The sequence below is a fragment of the Heliangelus exortis genome, chromosome 3, assembly GCF_036169615.1.
Source record: "Heliangelus exortis chromosome 3, bHelExo1.hap1, whole genome shotgun sequence".
NCBI lineage: Eukaryota > Metazoa > Chordata > Aves > Apodiformes > Trochilidae > Heliangelus > Heliangelus exortis.
This window is the reverse complement of record NC_092424.1, coordinates 49,073,296-49,095,647: the sequence shown is the minus strand read 5'-3', so window position 1 is coordinate 49,095,647 and position 22,352 is coordinate 49,073,296. Positions and strand designations below refer to the sequence as shown.

General features: G+C 40.2%; 1 protein-coding gene across 1 annotated transcript; it reads right to left on the bottom strand.

The window, feature by feature from the left end:
* Positions 1-522: 522 nt before the first annotated feature.
* Positions 523-21,495, bottom strand: RAB32 (RAB32, member RAS oncogene family). The gene is made up of 3 exons (XM_071740518.1): positions 21,046-21,495; positions 3,541-3,818; positions 523-1,138 (listed from the first exon to the last, which is right to left on the bottom strand). The coding sequence occupies exons 1-3, from the start codon at positions 21,272-21,274 to the stop codon at positions 989-991; spliced, it is 657 nt and encodes a 218-aa protein (XP_071596619.1). The 5' UTR covers positions 21,275-21,495; the 3' UTR covers positions 523-988.
* Between the last annotated feature and the right edge of the window lie 857 nt (positions 21,496-22,352).

Below are 22,352 nucleotides of genomic sequence, written 5' to 3'. Positions count from 1 at the left end.
TTTGAAAAAGATAGAGCTTGGGTTGGTTTGGGGTTTTTTTGATAGGCTAGCAAGAACCAGTTAAACTATTTGCTTCAAGACATCTCCCCTCCCTCATGGGATTCAGAACCATCTCAAGACAGAAGGAAAAAGAAGGAAGTTAATCATCACAGGACAGTAGACAGAAAGATACTTTTTGCACTCTTGGTAAAGTTTTCAGTGTTAGCACATGAAAAAGTTACTGCATGTTTTAATTCTGGCTGTGCATAGGGGTGAGGTTACCATAACTGTGTGCCAGCAGTACAATGGCATTCATTAATGTGTCTCGTATGTAAAGCTGAAAATATTCTACCTTAAATGGCTGGAGATGCATTTTTGCTAGTTTCTTTATAACTATACAGTTCCCCTGTTAAGAACAAGTGTTTACCCATCTTGTTCTTAGTGATAAAAGCCATCTACTTCATTTAGACCTAGTAAACACACTAAGACAGGCCCATCTGTCATTGGCCCCTTCAAGATTTCTGAGATGTCTCGATCCAGAACTAGTAATGAGACAGATCCTCATGGTGGGCAGGCCATAATAGGGACAAGTGTGTAGGCAAAAGGGGAGGACATTACTGGTGCAAAAAGAAAAGCTGACTTTAAAGGTGAAAGTGTCTATTTAGCTAAAACCATGATGAGTGAGTCCTATTTGGAATGTAGCATATGTCCTAGAAGCAAGCTAGACACTGAATGTTGTCTTTGTTCCTGTTTAGGAGTGTAAACACTACCTTATGTTCTCAAGTAAGAAGACACTAATCAGACATAGATGCAGCCACTCAAACAAGTGGAGTGATAAGCCATAAGATACTCAGTTTCATGTTAAACAAGAATATGTAAACACCCACAAGAATCACTTATTCAGATAATACCAGATAGTACCCCATATGGATTGTCACAACGCAGCACCATAGCAGCAGTTTAAGGAACAGTCTGCTCATCCCATCACATTTACTGAACATTGGTAGCATTAGCAGCACTGTGATTTACTCTCTGCTTTCAATGGGTCTAGGTCCAGTTTTGGTTTTCCCACATCGTTCTCTTCATTAGGAAAGGCTCTGTAGTTGGCAAGGATGTTTTCCACCAAGAATCGAGCAGCTTCATCTATGTTGATGTTGTCCTAAAAATGTTGAAACCAAAGAAGTCAGTCTTTTTTTGAAACAACCTCCCATTCCTAGTAGAAGCTGGCTAAATACAAAAGCTCTTCTACAGTCTCATAAACATGACACAAATAGCTTTGATGCATCAGGTTACTGCTCACTCACTTACTTTTTGAAAAAGGTTACCAGAAGGGTTTGAAACAAAGGTATTCATCCATAATAAAAACAGGGTACTACAACTATAGTACAGTATGCAGCTGGGGGGTAAAGCGTCTGCAATTTGGAAGACTCAGATGCTGAAGTGCATTTTCTACATCAAAGATAAGCAATTACACTGTTTATACAAGCACTCAACTTTTTGGTTATTTTTTTGTTTTGGTTTTTTTTGTTGTTGTTGGTTGCTTGGTATTTTTTCCTGCTTCTGCTGCAGTTTGGATGCACTTGTTTATGTAGGATTTTTTCTATTAGTCTATTTTTCTATTAGTCTAAAAAGCCCATCTAAATCAGGGTGCTTCTTCTAGCCATTCCATATTTGCTTGTCATGCTTTAAAATGTCCCTTCACATACCCTCATTCAAAGGTGTGCATGCCTGATACCCTGATGAAATACATCTCTGGACATCTCACTTACTGAGGGGCCAAACTGGCCAGTGCCAAGGGACCTCAGGCCACAGCTTTGACCTGCTCACCACAGAGCTGACAAGTTTGGAATTGTTCCTTTTTGTTTTGAAAGGAAATACCACCCCAGTACTTTCTTCTGTCTCCATAAAGGTAGATCTAAATTCATTTATGATGGTTAGATCATGAGAGCATTTGACTTATCATTACTACACTTCCAGTGTGGAAGGGGAATTCTTTATTTTAGCATTAAGGATGTCCATAAGATATTTCCGTGAAAGTTTATAGTCTGTAGTTCTTTTGCCTTTAATATTCTCCCTGTTCCATAGGGAGTGGGATCTTTATTACTGATGGCTAGACTGAAGCATCAGTTCCAATTGGAAGGCAGAGGCAGAATACCAGGATATTTAAGTGGACAACATCTAAAGTCATAAACTGATTTGTTTTGCTTAGGAAACAAGAACACTGTCCAGAATTTTTTAAAGCTATTTTAACTACATCTCTTCAAAGTCCTAAAAAAAACAAACCAGTTTGTAACTGAACTAGGACTAGTATTGTCTGCTTATCCTCTGCACCAGGAGCCTTTAGTGTTGTGTCCTAAATGTCACCTGAAATAAAAGCTGTCACTACACTTCCATGCTAAGTTTTATTCAAATGTTAGTTGCATTTCTTTTTGACTCATGATGAAGTTGATATACAGTGTTACAGGCAAGTGAAACTTCAGGAAAGACAACCCAAAGCCAACTCTTCTTATTCTTTTTTACTATAAGGAGACAAAATTTGAATTTTAGGAACAGATTAGTGGGTTTGGAAATTATTTGTTCAAATGCAAACAAGTTATTAGCTAATTTAACTCATTCCTGTAACTGCATACCCTTCTTCCCTATTTTAAAGTGATCAGTGAAAGGCTTGTAACTTTTTATCTTGTATTACTCAAATAGACTTCCTTTTAAAGGAGTTGTCTAAACATTTTAGTACCAGTTCATCAGCAGCAGTTAAAGGAAACAGGCAAGCCAAGGCAAAAGAGGGACATTGAGGTTTAGTTTACCATATAAAGGAGTTATCAGACAGATCAGTATTTTTCCTGTCAGCCACACTGTTTTCATCTAAAGGAAGCTTTAATTTTAACTCAATTGAATTTTAAGCAACCATTTGATTTCAACTATGCTACCACAAGCTTATCTGTGCCTTGACCAAATCCATCAACTAGAAGCGTAGAATATATGAAGTTACTCAAAAGTTATGTTTGAATAAAGCTGCTATCTAGCTGAGCTTAACTTACTATACAGAATGATGTTTTTCTCCAGTTCAGTCTTGACACTGCCTGATAAAAATATAACTCAGTGACATTATCACCTGATTAGCCAGTAATAAACAAGTAAGCAACAGCTTGTTCACTTCCAGCATCTTACCACATCCTACCTGCAACAGTGAAGACAGAAGCTACAGTTTAAAAACCAGCACCTAAAGCTTGTTTCTATTCTATGGATAGTTTGGTCAGCATTTAGTACTATTAACATCCAAAGAATGACTCTGATCCTGATACATACAAGATAACTCAGCTAATTAAGGTTTCCAGTTAGTTTTAAGGTTCTCTGAGTTTAAGATGCAGTTCTAATCTAAACCAAGTATGCTGCAAGTCTTCCTCAGGAGTCAGCTAGCCTCCACACCACTTCCAACCACTGCTGAACACTGGAAACTTCATTGTCACTTCTTATACTTGATAATTTTCTTCTCCACATGGCAATATTAATCCTTTCTTATGCCAGTACTTGAGTTTAAAAATGTTTCTTCTTTATGCTCACCTTGGCAGATGTTTCAAACCACCCAACAAAGCCACTTTCTCTGCAAAACTGGTCCATTTGAGAGGGATTCTGGTTGCCATCTTTCTTCTGGTCACACTTGTTTGCAAGAAGAACAGCAGGGATGGGGCTGCCATTGGGAAGTAGTACTTTACTGTCCAAATCATGCTTCCATTTTGAAACAGCCTCAAAAGTGGAGCCTCTTGTGACATCAAAGACCACAAAAGCACCAACTGCCTCTTTGTAATATACTCTGGTCATATTTCCAAAGCGCTCCTGGCCTGAAAGAGAAGACAGTAACATTATATTTTTATTTAAGCATGAACTAGTCAGTATCAATGCAATTCTGTCCCAGGCTAATGCATATAAGTCTGGCTAATATGTATATTAGACATAATTAGACATAATCTATTATGTCTAATACATATAATTCTAGTTCATACAACATTGCCTCTTCTATTCTATGTATGCTTATTGTAATGATTTTGATGCATGTAATACATGACAAGTCAGATGTTAAAAGCAGTTTGCAATTCCAGCTAACATTATTTTTTAACTTACCAGTTAAATAATGTTGAGAAGTAATACCTAAAAACACTACCAGCACAGCTATACACAAACCTTTATTTCATATACAAAAGCTTATGCAAGATTGAGATATAAATCTAATTACTTCAACTAGAGACACAAGCAAACTCACAGGCTTTTTCTGAAGGGTGAGCAGCAAGGATTTCTACAAGCTCTAAGGCTAACAGCCTTCAAAGCCTCTTCTGAAAAAGTTGCCTGTATTATAGATTTTTTTCCTTAGGGACAAGCTCAAAAGGAGCTGGTTTAATAGTTCTACCTAAATCTGTTATCTTTGACTTCCTCTTTTAAATCTAAGACTTTCACCGGAATAACTGCCAACTATAGGAGTTCCACAGCAATCCCAGGATTTGAAACAAGATTAGCAGAATACGTTAAGTAGAAAACTGAAACAAAACACAAACCCCGGAGAAAAACAGTGGCCAAGGAGAAAACTAAAAAAACCCTTTCTTCTTAAGTATAGCCATTGTAGTCAGTATACTTGAAACATAGAATTAGTCCCAGTTCAGTTTTTTTTTTTCTTTTGGAAGTTCAAACCAACAAGCTGTGTTTATACACGAGTGGGCATAGTATTGTCAAGTGCTAGCACATTGGCTTGGGAAATTTAGGCTGCTAACATATTGGGTTTTTGTTTAGAAGTCTTCACTGAGAAGAGCAGTTCCTACACTTTACAATTTAGTTTTACAGTGTGTCATCACTTCAGCTTTTAGCATTTAATGCATGTTAGTTTAGGATACATAAAGAATTTCAATTGGAAACATAATTGTCCTCTGTTGATAAACATTCAAGTCAGCCTTTGATTAGCAAGGACAAACTGTTAAAAGAAGAACTGGGTACTATCATCACTTCAGAAAAGCCAAAAATTCATTAGGTGAAAGAAATTGACAGGGAAAAAATGATGCTTTTCTAGCTCAATTGCCTCATTTTAATGTCACTACTTCAGTGTACTGATTAGTTCATTCCCAACAGACATTTTCAGAAAAGGTTGACTAAGCAGCTGCTAGAACTGTCTGAAAGCTGCAGCAGCTACAGTGAAGCTGCAGAGAACCATAAAGCAGACTTTATTTCTGGCTATTCAAAAAGTATGATGCTGCATAAAACAGCATCACTAGCCAGTATATTCTGAGAAGCTGAATCTGAACTTGAGTTTCCTAACTACCAGCTCATTGTTCTGTGTGAGAACAAGGAGCATACAAGAGCAAAGTTCTCTTCATATTCAAAGCTCAGGTTTTGAAACACTATTTATATGTAATGGATTCTAAGGCCAACAAGCCAGGCATCAAGCCTTCATCTCAGTGATTATTTCATGGGAAGAGACACAGAACTGATACAAATCCCCTAAACAGTGTACACAGAACTTGTATAGAAGTAATTCACATTAACTCCCTAGGCCTTCTCAGGCCAGATTCTTGTACCTAAAAGGTGTTTTTGGCACAGCCTCACTGCAAGTGGCTGTACCATTTGCCCAGTTTCCATGGACCAAATACCATTGGGAAAGAGTTTGGCCAGAAGGCTTTTACTACTTCTGCAAATCAATTGTTATATCTAAAGAAGCTTTATCTTCCAATTGTGTGAATTTTGTTTTTTAAATGGAGCTGTCAATTTTAGTTACATGAAGCCACTCACTGCATACAACACCACACAAGCTATGAGGAACTCCTTCCCTATCTGCCTAGTCATCACTCCTGCCTTTGATTCCTATTACATGGGAATGCCCCTATGTTAAAGCACCACATCTTCTGTTCCATTTAGACACTCCATCCCCTTCCCCACCACAGAACAAACTGTAGTCTCAGAGTCTACAGTGCTCCGTACCAATCTCAGTCTTCTACAGAATGATTACTTCAGTTTGGCCCTGAAATGGTCTCAAAATGCACACCACTTGCTGTCATTCACATATTACTGCACATGGATCTGAAGCAACAAGGGCAAGAGTCCCATTATTCTTCCCCATTCAGTTGTTGCAGAAGTCTGAGTATTTCAGTCTTCATAATTAAGGATGTAAGGTTTTTTCTAAAAGCTTATGGGCATTTACATAAGAAAATTAAGCTGTATGGATTAGTTGCAGAAAGGGTTTGATAGGCTGTTACCAGGAAGGAGTAGAGGCAGCATAATCACTACATATGAAAACTGAATTATTTTGGAATTGCAGAAAAGCTCATCAGGTAGTTACTGTTTCTCAGATAACTGTGCATGAATAAAGATAACTGTGATCAGTTACCACACTGAAGGACATTACCATCGACTGAATCCCTTCCTGCCTACTGCTCTCCCATCCTAAAAAACTTTAAAGAATATTTAGCAAGAATGACATACTAGCCTCCTATAGCAATGACACTTGCTGTAATCCTGCACACCACAGTGTATATACAATGAAAAAAAGACTGAACTAGTAGTGCATCATGCCACTTTACCATAGCCAGCCTTCCCCACCCATCTGGTCCAGTGCCAGTATATAGAATGAGCTGGAGAGCTGCAGTGAGTGGTCACCACCCAAGACTGCCTGGAAGTTGGTTCCTTGCCAGTTTTCATGCCAGTATCCCCCAGCCTACATGAAGCTTTAATGCTATGCAGCCTCTTGACAGAGAGAAAGGCAACAACAGTCTTGTAGCAGAGCAGCAGAGTAGCTGAATCCCCTCAAAGGGTTCTGACCAGGAGGTGCCACTTCAAGTGGGGTTGTGCTAACTGGCAGGTTCAGGAGCAATGCAGAAGCCAAGGTCAGCTTTGTACAGGAGCTTCAACCCTTGTCTGAGAAGACAGCCTGTCTGGTGGGAACATAAGCCTGCACCAAACTGTACTTGATTTTTTTTTTTCTCTATAGCACACTTAAAAAGCATGGGCTTCAGCTGTCCAGAACAATCATTTAAGTATTATTACTAATTGGATTTATTGATACAAGTAAAAAACACTTTGCTCTTATAACACAAGTTTTAGATTTGGAAAAAGATAAATACAATTTAAATTTGGGTGAAAGCAGACAACTGATGTGCATATCAGCATTAAAGCTTTACTCTTCTTAGGTTTAAGCTTTACAGTAGAAGGATTTGATACCCCTCACCCCTAAAAACACAAGTTCACCATCACTGTAGTTTTAGAGACTAATGCCTCAAATACACTTCAGTATGAGTGCTGCCCTTTTCTAAAGTAGCCCAAACTCTAAAACAGTTTGATACTGAGCTGCTTTCACCTCTAGAATTCACATCCACTAACAATAAACCTGACCTGCATACTAGCTTATTATGAAAGTTCTTCTGACCTGTCTGAAGGCCTATTGAGGCTGGATTTATTATTTTTACTTCACAGAAAGAAGACTGAGGCAAAAAACACATTGCCTGCCTTAGAGGCAAGAGTTTTGCTGTGGTAAAAGATATGTCATGAGGTAAGAAGATAATTCAGAATAAACTCAGTAAACTTTCTTTACAGCCCTGTTAATACTGACAATGCAGATGCTGAACTTCTTGTAGGGGGTATAGAGCTTTCGAGACAGCCTTTTGAAAATTTGACAGGATGTTCAGGCAATGGTTTTGTAAGTGGAAAAAAAAAACCTGCAGAACACAACTCCTCCAATGTCTGGTGTCTAAAGGAGAATTATTCTCTGTTATTAAAACTAGATGGCTCATTTTTACTATGCTCAGTTCAACACGGGATTTGTCATTCTCTTTTCTGTGTCCAGCAGAAATTTTGTTGTAGGCATTTGCCCATGTGCAAGAACAGTGTTGAACACTACAAAAGGTAGATCATACCCTCAGAGGGGAAAAAATGCTAAAAGTGATAAGATGAAACTAGATTTTAAATCTCCAGTATGTATAACAACATTAGGAAGAGTAAAGGTAGCTACCTGCTCACCACAGCAGTTGGGAAAAGACAACATAAGACTAATCATCCTGGGAAGTCTAGAGCCTTGATTGTGAACCTGATGGTACCACAAAGGTACACCTTCTTTTTGGTTTAGGAGTTTAGGGGTAGATGAGCTAAACTACAGGACAGCATGGGGATCAGAGGTTTTGTTTGGGGGTATGGAAGTGGCTCCATGCAATGCAGTTTCCTAACCACAAAGTTTTCACATCTAAATGACTCGGTACATGCTATCACCACATTTTCCAGAATTGCAACATCATTAAGTGAAATACTTGCATAATGTCACACATCAAGAACTAATATATTTCCCAACAGAAGCATCACAGGAATTAAGTTTAGTTTCGAACTCTATGGGACTTGAGTTATGTTTGCTTCCCAATTTACATTGTAACTGGGGTAAACTGTAAGCTAATAAAAACACACAAAACAAAACAAAATCCTGCAAATAAAAAAGCTACAAAAAACCCCAAACTGTAAGCAGGTCTGATAGCTTTATTTTTGTCCTTTACCTCACTGCACAAGATAAGTTATCATTTTAAGATTCACATAGTGCCAATCTGGCCTTAAAGAATTTGAATAGCAATCTTCCCCAGTGTAAGGAATAAACTAAGTCCTTTTTATCACAGCAGTGTGACTTACTCTAGAGGTTCTTGCTTTTAGTTAGCAGGAGATACCCTACACTGCTACCATTATTTCTTAACTGCTCCTACATGATGGGAATTGAGGCTACAAAATGCAAGTTAAACATACAAATGGCTGCTGGATATGCATGACACCAAATTTGTTAGAGATCCTTTCCACAAACTCAAGGACAGTACAGTGCCCTATCTAGAAAAAGCTTCCCAGCTGTGGAATTTTGCTATGAGGGTCAATTTTGGTTTAACTCTATCAATACCAAGAATACAGTACAAATTCCCCTGCCTTGTAAAAATGTGAGCTTACCCAAATTCCCCTGCCTTGTAAAAATGTGAGCTTACCCAAATTCCCCTGCCTTGTAAAAATGTGAGCTTACCCTTATCTCAAGCAACAACTCAGAAACCAGAATTGCATTAGCTGCATTTAAACCATTAACATCCGATCAGGAGTACTGATGGACAACTGGAAAAAGTTCTTCAAAGTCCTTCTATTTAAGGTGAGACTAACAGACTAACATCATCCAAAAATTGCATCATTAACAAGTAAGAGAAAAATGACCATGGGTTATAAAAGCCTGACAACTGAAAGAATGATGGAAGAAATAGTTTCTTTTGTTGAAGTAATGCTAGTTCAAGTTCTCCCTGACAGGCTGATCAGCTTAATGGGTGGCCAAAAGCTCAAAATTTGATTTTAACAAGTTTGGCAGTTCTACATAAAATAATCTTAAACTACAGATGTACTGTCTAGACTGCAGCCGCCCAAAAGTCAGTGGACAGCTAGCTAAAGAGTTTTATTCCAAGGTTGTTTGCTGGAACTGGATGATATTGCATTGAAGCTTCAGGTTTTTTTGTTTGTTTATTTTTGTTGTTTGTTTGGGGTTTTTTGTGTGGTTTTTTTTTTTTTTTGTTGTTGTTGTTGTTTTCTTTTCTTTTTTTGTTGGTTTTTTTGTGGTTTTGTTTGGTTTGGGTTTTGGGGTGGTTTTTATAGTTGTTTTGCTATACCAAATAAAACAGCTGTCAGGAGTCTGACAAACAGCAAAAGCTGATAGTTTACAAATAATGGCAACAAGCTCTTGCCAACATTGTCTTTCAGAATATTTAAATTCTGAGTTCAGTTACATTAAAAGGAAGTTAAACAGAAAGAAGGAATATATCGCATGGTAGTTTAATTTAACCCAAGTCAAAACAGCTATGCAGTAACACTGCATTAGTGAAGAAAATTATAAATAAACCTTGTAAATCAAATAAAGTTCAAAATACATAGAAGTAGAATCCTGCTAGCATTTTTCAGTTATTCTGCTTATTTATCAACAGGTACTATACACTAGAGGGAACCTGGGCATCAGAAGATGTAAGTTATAGTAAATGGTTTTAATAAATTCCTTTTAGTCTGGGAATACTTGACCCTTCTCCTTCCATTATGTGAAGTGTTCTCAGAGTAACTATTTACCATGACCACTAACAGACAATTAGTCATGCCAAAATTCAAGAAGGGTCATTAGTGACAGCCAGACTAATTTAGCTGCCAAAACCACAGAATGACAGAAAGTCTTTGGTTGAAAGAGACCTCGAAGACCATCCAGTCCATGGCTCTTAGGTCCTTGCTATCATATATTTTAACCTTATTGGCCACAGTGTGCAAGCACAGTGCCACAATTTAGGCTTCTGTACCAAACTGTATACAAGTCAGTTATTTCAGACATTTTCTAGGACCACAAGACAGGAAAAAGCAATTCAGAGTGAGTGAAATCCCCTTTTTCCAGTTTTCCTTCTGCCAAGGGAAGGCCTAATCTAGTGAGCACTCTCCTTCCTACTCTAGTTGAGCTGCTTTACAAAAGCTGTTTCTCCAGCTTCCTAGGTTTCTAGGGTCAGGCTTTCTTTCACACACTAAAACCAAGAAACACCTGAGTGGCAGCTTCTTATTTACAGTTCCAGATCTCAGTAAAGTTTGTCATTCAGTGTGGTAGATACAAGCTAAAGCACTATCCAGAATAGGTGGGCATGCAGCCCAATCCGAGTTAGATCCACTGTGGCTTTCAGAAGTCTCTAAATCCTTTGGGATACAGAGGCAAGTGCAAGCTTCAGTTTAGGTGCCTGCTGGCTTTACAGCTGGATGCTTGGCATGATACAGCCAATATCCAGAAATACCATGAGGATGCATCTCTTGGACCTCCAGATGGCTAATGTAATTTTAGCACTACCAGGGGCAGATGTTAGCTGACTGAGTCTGCTTTTTAGCCAGATATAACATTTCTCAACCCATTACTGGCAAGCTACCACAGCTGATTGCATTCCCCCTTCTCCCCAAACCAGCACAGCTTGTCCCCAAATTATCTTACCCAATTAAACTGAATCTGTTACTCTACCAAGATGTAGGTCAACTAAACCACTATTAATATTACAGGACATGCTCAAGTGCACCTACTGCTTTTTAACATGGGTAGTCACCATAGATTGAGAGCAGACAGACTGAGACTGTCAGTACTAGATGGCTCTCCACTTCTCAGTCACCTGTTTAAACTGTTAGCCCCAAGTTGCCACATATTTAAACCACAGAGGTGCAGAAGCTCTAGCAAATGTTAGAAACCTGTAAGAGTTTATGAAAGCATGTCTACCCTTTTACTTTTCATCAGTGTGGAAATAGTAATTGGTATTTGTGGTTATGCTGACAAACACCAAGAGGTTAAAAAAAAACAATACTGCATCTTCCTGTATTAGACCATATTAAACAGTTTCACTGACTGCACCTTTAAGTTTCTAACAGAAAATAAGCAGCCTCAGATTATTTTAAGTAAATTGCTAGTGTACCTTATTAATAAGGAGGGTGTGGGCTGACCTCTTCCCAACAATAACTGTCCCAAACCATTCTAAGAATGGTCTTCAGGGGAAAAGTGATCAACTGACTCCCACTTTGCTACTACCTCTGGTTGTGCCTACATTAGAAAGTTGTTCTGTTCTGTTGAATGACACAGTGCCAGAGACCTAACATCCACAATGGACTATGAAAAAAGTATGAATGAGAGACTCTCTAGTCATTGAAAAGTTATTGAGGAGTATCAGTTCAGCTGCAGTAGTATTTTTATTGCTTAGATCATAACACAAAGTGTTTTCAGATGTTCTTAGAAGTCACTATTTCATTCTGAAATGTTAGAAAGAAGTTTTCTCTCAAGTTTTATTGCACAGCACAGCCAGCTTCTAACCTAGTACTAACGTGAATTTTCAAAATGAGTGACTAGCCTTTCCCTTCACCATTTGCTGTTGTTACACTTTATTCTAACACAAGACAATCTTGACTGCTGCCAGTGAAACAGAAACAGCACTGAGTACAAGTGCTCAGAAGTCCAGACACCCCATTTTCATCAGATTGCTGACCACATCTATCATCCTAATAGACAGGAGAAGCACATCATTCTCTTTCACAAAGAAATTGAGCCTTCTTCAAGCAATTGCATACCTCTCAGTGAATTTTGCAGCAAGACTGATAAACTTCTAGTTTCTCAGCTTTGGGCCAAACTGGTGATTTAAGATTGTCCAAATGGACTTTAACTGCTTACTGTCTTGTCTTTAAGTTTTGAGGCACTTACTGTTAAGCTTGCTCTGTCTAACCAAATCCATTATAGGAATATAGCTGTCATGTTTATGTAAGAAATTCTCCTGATTTGTTTGTCAATATACTGTTTAGCAAAGATACCAGAGGGGAAATCCCTGGCTTAACATCCACCCCCAGAAAAGTATCATTCAACCAAACTAAACGAAAACTGGCTGCCAAGTGCAGGATGCATGGAAAAACTTTGCATAAGTATTTAGAGAAAGTTGACACAGTCCAACCAGTGCCAGCAACAGCATGAATTAGTACTTCCAACCTTGCTTTAGCTAGACTTACTCAATCAAGTCATCTGCCAGAGTTAAGCTATTTCATACCCAACACCCTATAATCCATCTCCTTTGGTGTGCTGCCATGTAGCCAGAGCTACACAGTGATGGTGCACTGCACTACAGCATTTCACAGCACACAGGAGAGCAGTTCTAAAGTCAGTTTGTCTCAAGAACAACTTCATCACAAGACTGAAAAAATGTTAATCTCTAAAATGGTCAATGTGTCATGGCACATTGTGTGTCGTTGGAATTTTGCATCAAATAGCTGCCACTTTGCTCTACCCAGCACTCTATCCATTTAAAGAACAAGTTCCCATAAGCTGTCTGCAGTGACACTAAGAGGCTGCTTTTTAGTCCATTATTTGAAAAGATGCTAAATTTCACACAATACAGAATACTGGTTTTCATTTTCTGCTAATCCAGAAGCCACTGCTACTTAAAGACTTCTACATTTTTGATAGACAAAGATATTTATTTCTAAACAAGCTTGATAAACCCCTAAAATCCCATCATTTTCCAAAACAATCTCACCACCCCATATACCTTTGTTCTATGCCTCCATACTCAGAGAACTTTGAATGTCTAACGTTCTACACAGGTGGCTTGAGAAGCACACTGTGCTTTGCTGTCACTACTTACTGCTGATCATGCCAACTTTAATACCCATAAGAGTTTCACAACGATATTCCCATGCTTTAACACAAAACCAAGTAGAAATTCCCTTACTACAAATCACTTCCTTCTGACATGGCATATTACGTGTCAGAACTTCTGAAGAGAGCATTCCGGGAGAAAGGGTTTACAAGACAGAGAGGAAAGCAATGGTTACCACCAGAGTTCAGGGAAGGCATTTCACACAGCTAAGAGACTGAATCCCAGTGGCCTTGCTCAGTACTGAAGGGAAGAATCTTATTTTATACAGCATGCTGGAACCTTTTTTGGGATCAGGTGGCTATGATTATCTATTTTATGAAATGCAAGAAAGAAAATCATCAGTTGAGAACAACTCCTTTACAGCACTTGCCAACTCAAACTGTACATGTGCACATGCACTTCAGTGACACCATGGCCTAGAGTGCACAGAAAGAAAACCAAACTGGTAAAAGGCCAAGTAGAGACATAAACAAGGTGAAGATACCAGGAGTCTGAAGCTGCAACACTGATGCAAGTAGAGTTGATAAAGGTTGTTTTACTCCATACATTAAAAGTGTACCCCAAACATTGTCTGCACCAGTTTGCCTCTGAAGGTTAATGCAACAGACTTGTCAAACCAGCTTAATTTCTAACTGAGTCAGTATTAAATAGAGAAAGAATTTAAGCTTTTTTTGAGGGAAGTACTGGTGGTATCAATGTAACTTAATGATTTCTGCCAAGTTTTCAAGTCTTGTACTAGTCTGACCAAACAATTTGTCATGTTGTGTGATAAAGGGACATGGAGCTCTTGCAATGAGTCTAGAGGAGGCTATAAAGATGATCAGAGAGCTGGAGTGCCCCTCTTATGAAGAGGGGCTGGAAGAAACTGGGTTGTTCTGCCTGGAGAAGAGAAGGCTTTGGGGAGACATTAGAGCAGCCCTCCAGCACCTGGCAGGGGCCTACAGGAAAGCTGTGGAAGGACTCCTCACAAGGGCACACAGTAATACAACAAGGTGCAGCAGTTTTAAACTGGAAGGGGATAGATTCAGGAAGGGTAGACATTAGGAATAAATTCTTTAGTGTGAGGGTACCAAGACACTGCAACAGGTTACCAAGAGTTTGTTCCCATTGCTGGAAGTGTTCAAGCAGCCTGGTCTAGGGAAAGGTGCCCCTTCCCACACAGGGGAGTTGGAACCAGATAATATTCAAAGTCTCTTCCAACTCAAACCATTCTATGATTCTGTAATATATACCATTTTTTTTTTCCTGTTTATTGTATTGCACATAAGTCAGGTATCAGTTCCTTGTAAAGTAGCTTTCCCACTGTCTATTTGATGAGTATCCATCCTTTATTCTCTGTATCAGTGTTAGGAAGGCATTTTTATTGTCACCTTGTAGAAAGCATAGGACTTCTGAGCAACTGCTATATATGACATGAACCTGATCTATTTGAAACTAAGGCTGAGGCTCCATCTATTCCATAGTGATTAGAAGCTCAAGCACTAAGTGCATTTATACTGTTGACAGAAATTGAGAGTACCTAGTAGATCAGAGCACAACAGAGCAAACTTTCTTTTAAACTTGTACTAGACCAGGTGGTCTTCTATAAGAAAAAGGGTTAAAAATATGATCTGAGAACACCTAGAAAAGGCTATGGATAAACTCTAAGCTTATTTTCAAGACACTCAAAAAGTATCTGTCTCAATACTACCATTTAACTGAAAAGTAACTGAATGGTTCTGCCTTGCATAATCAAAACTGACATACTAAACTGCCTTAAACATTAATTTCAAGACAGTAACATTTTCCATATGCTTATGGAATTCCACCAACACACAGGCTTTAAGAAGTGTATGCATACAGAAAATATCAGAAGAATATCAAAACCAGCAGTTATTGGAAGATAACAAATAGAATACTTCAAGCAGATATACAACAGAGTACTAAACACAAGAACCTTGACCACTACGTATGGTTCAGTATTCCATTGGTAAGATAGGAAAGTTGCTTAAGCAACAAGACCAATAAACATACTTTGCTTCATAACATTTAATAAAAATTACTTAAACAAGAATTCCAGAAAAGAAAATGCATTGACATCCAGAGTCTGTATTCAGAGATGTATGAAGGCTGGAGACACACCGAAAAGAAACAAGTTTAACATGTTTAGTACTTATTTGGATACTTACCTGTAGAGCTCCAAGCATAACAAATCATTCTCAACTGAAAGCTCCAGCTCTAGTTCAGCTGTTCCGGAAGAGTCACAAGAAAGGACACCCACACAGTATTTCCCACAGAGGGGTGGTTTCTAGAAGGAAACATCCTGTACACCTTCAGTTCTATTTCTTGCCTCTACAGTACTTAAAACCTTTCAACATGAACATGCCTTCTACTTTCCCCTCCTCAAACTTGATCTCCTAGTCTTGCATATTTCCAAACACCACCCTTAAGTAATTTTTCTCACATGGGATTTACACTCAAACATGTGTGAGCAGGAAGCATTGAGAGATCAGTTACAGGTCTTTCAAATCTTTTTCATCAGTCTGGAGATTTAATCACATCAGTAATTCTCTGTCCTTAACTGGGAGTCTTCTGACCTGCATTAGCTCATAGCAAAATGATACTGCTACCATCACCATATGAAGCCAGCTGCTGCTGGAACCTCCATCACACTATAAACCAGAAAATAAGCGTAGACAACTTAGCAGTTTCTGGAAAAGTTCTGAGCTCCAAGTTCTGCATCCATTTCCGATGCAGTTATTCAAGTGCACAATTTCATTTATCAGGTGTCTCTAAAACAGCAGGGGAGGGGAAAAAAAAACCAAAAAAAACCACAGCTGGGGGCAGGTTAAACCTGGATCGTCTTGCCTCTACCCTATGCTCACTTGTACAGGGAACACTGCACATGGCTAAGCAGGTTTTTCCATGGTTTCTTTGGAGGAATTGCCATTTTAATGCCTACATTGAGCTTCAAGATGTGTTGTGGTTAAGGACAAGTTGTTACAGGAATACATTGACTATATTTAGAGGCTACTACCTCCAAGATCTCCATACTTAGGAGAGGCTCCCCTGAAAAGCAATTGAAGAGCATGCCTCTGTGGCACAGAGCTATGTATCTATAGGAAAAGGAGGAAGTTTTATAGTTGCCCCCATTAGACTTCCAGGGATGCATCAACTTTGCTTAAGGTTAGCTTTAACCCTTATTTTAGAAAAAATAAAATCAATCCATAATGCAAGAAATAAGGTAATGACCTGGGACTTAAAAGCAACTTGTTAGTCTTTTGACATGTCAGCAGCACAAATGCAGACTGAGAAAAATCAAACTATACAGTTGCTTGAAACAACAAGGTTTTCCCCATGGAAGTACACTGTCTTGCATACTGGAACAGCCCCAATGCCTTTGAAATGCAGCCAGCAAAATACACAGCAGTACACCTACATTACACACCTAGGTTCCACAGAAGGTGCACAGCTACCAAGCACTCCACCTTTCCAGAGTACGCAACATTTTCTGTCACAGTGGAATAAGATCTGTGGTGTGGCATCCCTTCTGCTTATCTAAGCAAGAAGGCTTGTATTTTACTCTCATTTGTTTTGCAAGTGCTGGTTTCTGTTTTAAGGTTTTAGAATATCCTTTCTTCTCCCACATCCATGGTTTCCTGCACTCACTTTTCTATTTCTCATGGCTCCCTACAGATGAGGCCAAATTAACTTCCAAAAAGAGTTTTCAAAACTTTCACATTTCATCACATACCCAAGACCCTTTTTCCTTCACAGAAAAGACAGGCTATTCTAGCTCTTCCTTAACTTAGTATTTGAGTAAAATACTGCATCTGATTTGTCCATTCTCTTGGGGACTGGTATATACTTCCAACAAGTTAGAGTTCAGGTCTTTTCAAGGAGACAGACGAGTTTAGTAACAGATTTTAATGCTGCGTGCCTTATCATTCAACTCCTGAAAGCTTCTGTAGACAATGTTTAGAATACTGAAGTACAACCACTTCTAATTTTGGCCAATTTCATAGCCATGTTCTTCCAGTTAAAGCATTACTTCAGGTTTACTACTGGAAAAGGGCTTCTATTACACAAAAGTAATGCAGAATTGCTCAGATTTAAAAACAAATTTGTCAACCATTTGTCATTAGCGACTTTCTTCAGGAGAAGCCAATCTCAAGTGGTCATCTATATCTTTAACCACCTCTGCCCTCCAGCAAGCAGCATGTTCCTACAGGCTGATGTGAGTGACAGTGACAGTCAAAGTGATCAAAAAGCAGTAGCTAATACTCCTCACTTGCTGGTCTTATTAGATCAGATCAATGTATTTTGTCATACAGAAAATCCTTAAAGTGTAATTTTGGTCAGAGCAGTGTACTCACTAAAACAGCATGCTTGTCACACAGGAATCTCTAGTGTATTGAAACTGACTTAAAAGCACTTCCCCCATCATTAGGATTCCTTTTTTTCTATCTCTTTACCACCATGACTCATTCTTATCTCCTATTTATTTCACAGGTTATGTCCTTTGATTAAGGATGTTAACCTGTTTCCAATACTTTCAAAATTTATCCAGGAAGAGATATTTATCATAACTCTGTATGTCAACATAAAAAACATGAGTCTTGCTTAAGGGCAGCTAGGGTCTAGATGCTTTGCTCTTGTATAAACATGTATGTAATCTGCTCAGCTTCTTTTAGAATACTCTATTCTGCAACCAAGATAATTTGACAGTGACTGATAAGTCTTTTTCCCAGGCTTTTTTATCTCCATTATTCATGAAGCCACAACGTGTAGCTATAAACTAAAATGGCCGAGTATTTCTGGAATAGACAAGTCTTGACATAACAGTACTTTTCTTCCTCCTTCACTATTTCACCTCCCCTCCCCTTTGATTCTGCTGCAGGAATTTGCATGACTTTGTACCTTACAACTAGGCATCTATTTTCACCAAAAAAAAAAAAAAAAAGTATAGGCAGTGTAACACTCATGATGTTTGACAGAATTATCTAATCACTAAGAAAAAAATCCAGCTAGCACAAGAAATTGAAATCTCTCAGAAACCTGCTGAATTGCAATATAGAGCTCAGCATTCATCATTTTGGCTATAATCACAACAGCAGCCAGCACAGTATCTGTATCATGATTTTTTCCTGGTGACTGACCTACATAGTTAGTTTCTCTCACTGATTTCAGTACAGAACCTGAGACTGCAACACCCAGCTCTTTGAGGAAAGTTTTTTTATGATGAACTGTGAAGTATGATCTTTGATCTACAGAAAAATAATGTCTTGCTGTGCTTAAGGGTTAGACTTGATTGAGAAGCCTTTCTAAATGCATCAAAATCAATGCAGAATGCCAGCACCATATTGCTTGCAGGGAAGTCACATGTAACATTACTTACCAGAAGACTTAGATCTCTTCAAGAGATCTAAAGCTGTTCTGTCTGCACACACCAGCAGACAAAACCTACATGCACTGTTGAAAGCCAGAGGACAGTTGGGCTAATGAGTAAAAGGAAATGACTATCACATGCTCAGATACTTCATTACACACTTTCTTAAAGCGCTTTAGGGAATATCCATTATGATCCTATAGAAGCCTGGTTCTCTAGTAATTTCTACAGAAACCTTTTAACATCCTCAGGCATTTCAAAACATTTCTGTGTACCAATGCAGACGGCTGCAGAACACAACCACAGGTTGAGGCCTTCAGCATTTTTAAAGCTATGGATCAACCCCTATGGATACTAAAATCCCACTTATTTTAATGATTAAGGCTTAAAGGAGATGTCAACTTCCACAGGAGCCTGACATGTTAGTTTTCCACTGGCTAAATGCAGCCCAGTCAAGTATCACTGAGACTAAGATTATACTTTTCTTCTTTGTCTTGGTTGTTTTGGTTGGGGATGGACATCTTAGAAACAGAATACCCAAAGTACCAGATTAGCAATAAGAGTTTGGAGTGTAAATTGCAAAACTTCTATTTTCCTATGGAAGGACAAGTCAGGAGTTTCATACAAAACTATGCATCACATTGTAAAACAGGAAAAATATTTCCCATTCAGTTTGTTAGAGCATCGTTTGCAATAGGTCTGGAAGTATTATGAATAGTTTACAGACATTTCAGTGACAGGAAAATTTTTAGTCAATATATCAGCAATATTAGCAGAAGCCTCCACAGAATTATCAGTAGCTTTTAACTCAATATTCACCAATATACATTAATGAAAATAAGAAAGAGTGAAAATTCTATATCATGAAATTAATGCATGGTCATAGTGACAGGACTTCCCATAATACAGTTTCTGTCCAAACTTACAAGTTACAGCTACCTCTTTGCCTAGCCTTTTGAAACAGATTGCTTTACCAAAGCACACAGAAACCAAAGGCTGAAAAATGAAAACACAAGTGTTGCAGCCTGCCAAACTCCAGGATAGTCTCCCCTCTTTAATCTTTGGCACCCCAGACTTGTTCAAATACACCCATAGTGCTGTGGCAGCTTGCACAGATACTGCCAATTGATTTAAAGAAAGTTAAAAAAATTAAAACCGATCCGTGAAAGGAAAGCATAACAGAAGAAAGCTTGCCAGCATTTTACTTGCTATCCAACACAGCTATTAGAAAATATTTTAGTTTGCCCTACAGGCCAGAAGCAGAAATATCTATGACACATTTCAGCATACAGCAGTAAGAAGCTGGCTTTCTAGTTTGAGGAATAATATAATCATATTTGAAGTGTTTTAAGATAGTATTTGGAGCATAGCAACCAAAAACAGGCATTCAGCTGGTCAGTCACAGGGTTACAGCAACCACATGTTGCGCTTCCTCTTTTCTGAGCTTCCACTTCATCAATACAGTGGCCATGGAAACAGTAATGACCAGTTGTTATCCTAGTATCTTCCAATAGTGTAAGTATTTGAAATAAAGTCTACTTTTCCATGTCCAGATAGGTACTCTGATTGTGATGGAGAGAGACAACCAGAGCTGCAGGTTAATGCCCAGGCTGCACACCAACACAGAAGAAACACAATAGCAACTTGAGATGATTAGCGTGTTGAGGACATTGTCTTCTTATAGGAACACAGCAAAATAGGGTTTATTCTGTGGCATTTAGCATCTCAATACAAGCAACCTTAACCATGACAGATAGGAGTTGAAGCCCTTAAGACACAGGTGTTAATAGATTCAAATAACACATAGGACAGGAATGCCATGCAGTCTGGGCAAGTGAACAGGGCTTTTTTTCTTCAGGACACTAAAGTACATTATGAGACAGAAACTCAGGTAGAACTAACATAACACAGGTTTCATTCCTTCACTCCACTTTGCAAGGACACAACTTACTTTTAAATTAATTGACTTCAGATATGCAGAGTTTGAGCCTATGTCCTTTGAGGAAAATTTTAGGTGTTTGAGCTAAACCTGTAAAACCTGTAAGTGTGCTTTGTAAATGTAACCTGCTTGGCAAATATATTTGTTTCATCTAGAGGCGTTATGGAGCCATAACCACGAATGAATTTAAGCAACAGTCATAACCAAGGCCACAAACACCTGTCAAGCGGGTCAGGGGGACCAAGAACCCTCTGGGAGCCCTGAAACCTGAAAGCAGAACAGAGCTGAGCAGCTTTTTGAGGACCGTTGTAAAACCTTGGGCCAAACCAAGAGACCCGCAACACCAGCCAACAGGAGGACACGCAGCCTGTAAAAAGGGTAAAAAACTTTGCGCCCTCCCTCTACTTAGGCCTCATTTAGAGGCAGACAAGAAGGGCTGCACGTAAGTAGGGGAAGGAATAAACCAGGCAGACAGTGGAGATACAGCCTCCTCGGCAGAGGCCGGGCCTCAGGACCCCGCAGACAGCTGGGCTCGCAGGCCTCTGCCCTCCGGGGGCCTGCCCTGCGGTGAGCCGCCCGCTCCCGGCCCGTACCTGCTATATCCCAGAGCTGCAGCCGGACCAGGGTCTTGCTGTCCCAGTTGATGACTTTAAGCGCGAAATCCACCCCGATGGTTGCCCGGTAGTGCTGGGAGAAGAGCTGGTGCACGTAGCGCTTGATAATGCTGGTTTTACCCACGCCCAGCTCTCCGATCACCAGCACCTTAAAGAGATGCTCCCGGCACTCCGGAACGCCGGAGCCCGCTCCTTCCCCGCCGGCCATCCTCGGCCCTCCCGCGGAGCGCAGCGGGGCCCGGCGGAGGGAGGCCGGGCTGCCGGGGGCCCCGGCTCTCCCGCCTTTAAACTTTCTTCAGCCCGCAACTTTCTTCTAAACTTTCCCTTGCTGGCTCCCCACTGGGCCGGCGCACGCCGGGCGGGGAAGCGAGAAGGGGAAGACGGAACAGTTCGGGACGAAGGAGAGGCCCGCAACCACCTGACTGCAGTCACAGGACGCGGAAACTCCGCGGCCTTATAAAAGGCCGGGGCGGGGGGGTTGGAAGCGGGGAGGGGCAGGGGGAGGGACTCGGTCGGCCTCCCAGTCCCGGGATATCGGGGAGGTGAAGGGGTGTAATGGTGGGTGTGAGAATCCACCCCCAGCTGCCTTGGCCCCCCACTGGGCGGGAGGGGTCGGTGGCGGTACCTGAGGTTGAGCGTCAAATAGGGGCTCCTAAGGGGGAAGTGTTAAAGCCTTGCCGGTGGCATCCCCCCACCCACCCCGTGTGCTGGTAACAGCGGCAAAGTTCTCCCTCGTGGAAGTCTCGGTAGAACCCCTTATTCTGTCAAACATTCGCGGTTTCTCCCTTCTGTTAAGCGATGTAGTTAGGGTGAAGAGGTTGGTAGGGAGAAAGAGGGTTTTATCGGTGTTTAACAGGAGCCCTGAAGCTCCCCAGCCCCACCCACAGTCACCTTCACCATTACTGGGCTTGCTGGTTTGCCCACCTAGAGCCAGGTTGGGGCGTTTGCACCCAGGCCACCTCCCTGGACTTCCACACCTTGGAGCAAGGGATGGAAGTGCACAACAGGGAAGGGCGGTGCTGAGCTCACCCCGTGCAGACAGCCCGGGGCCGGGGCAAGAGCACTGAGGTAGCCCCGGCCATTGGTTAGAAGCCACCCTGAAATAAGCGTCGTGTCCCTCGGCCCATGCGGTACCAGGTGTGCAGTTTGTACGTGTTGGTGGGGGGGAAAAAAAAAAACAAACCAAACAAAAAATAAAATAAAACAAAACAAAAACCCACCAAAAAAACCAAACCAAACCCACCCTCCCGCCCCCCCAAAAACCCCCCCCCCCACAAAAATCCCAC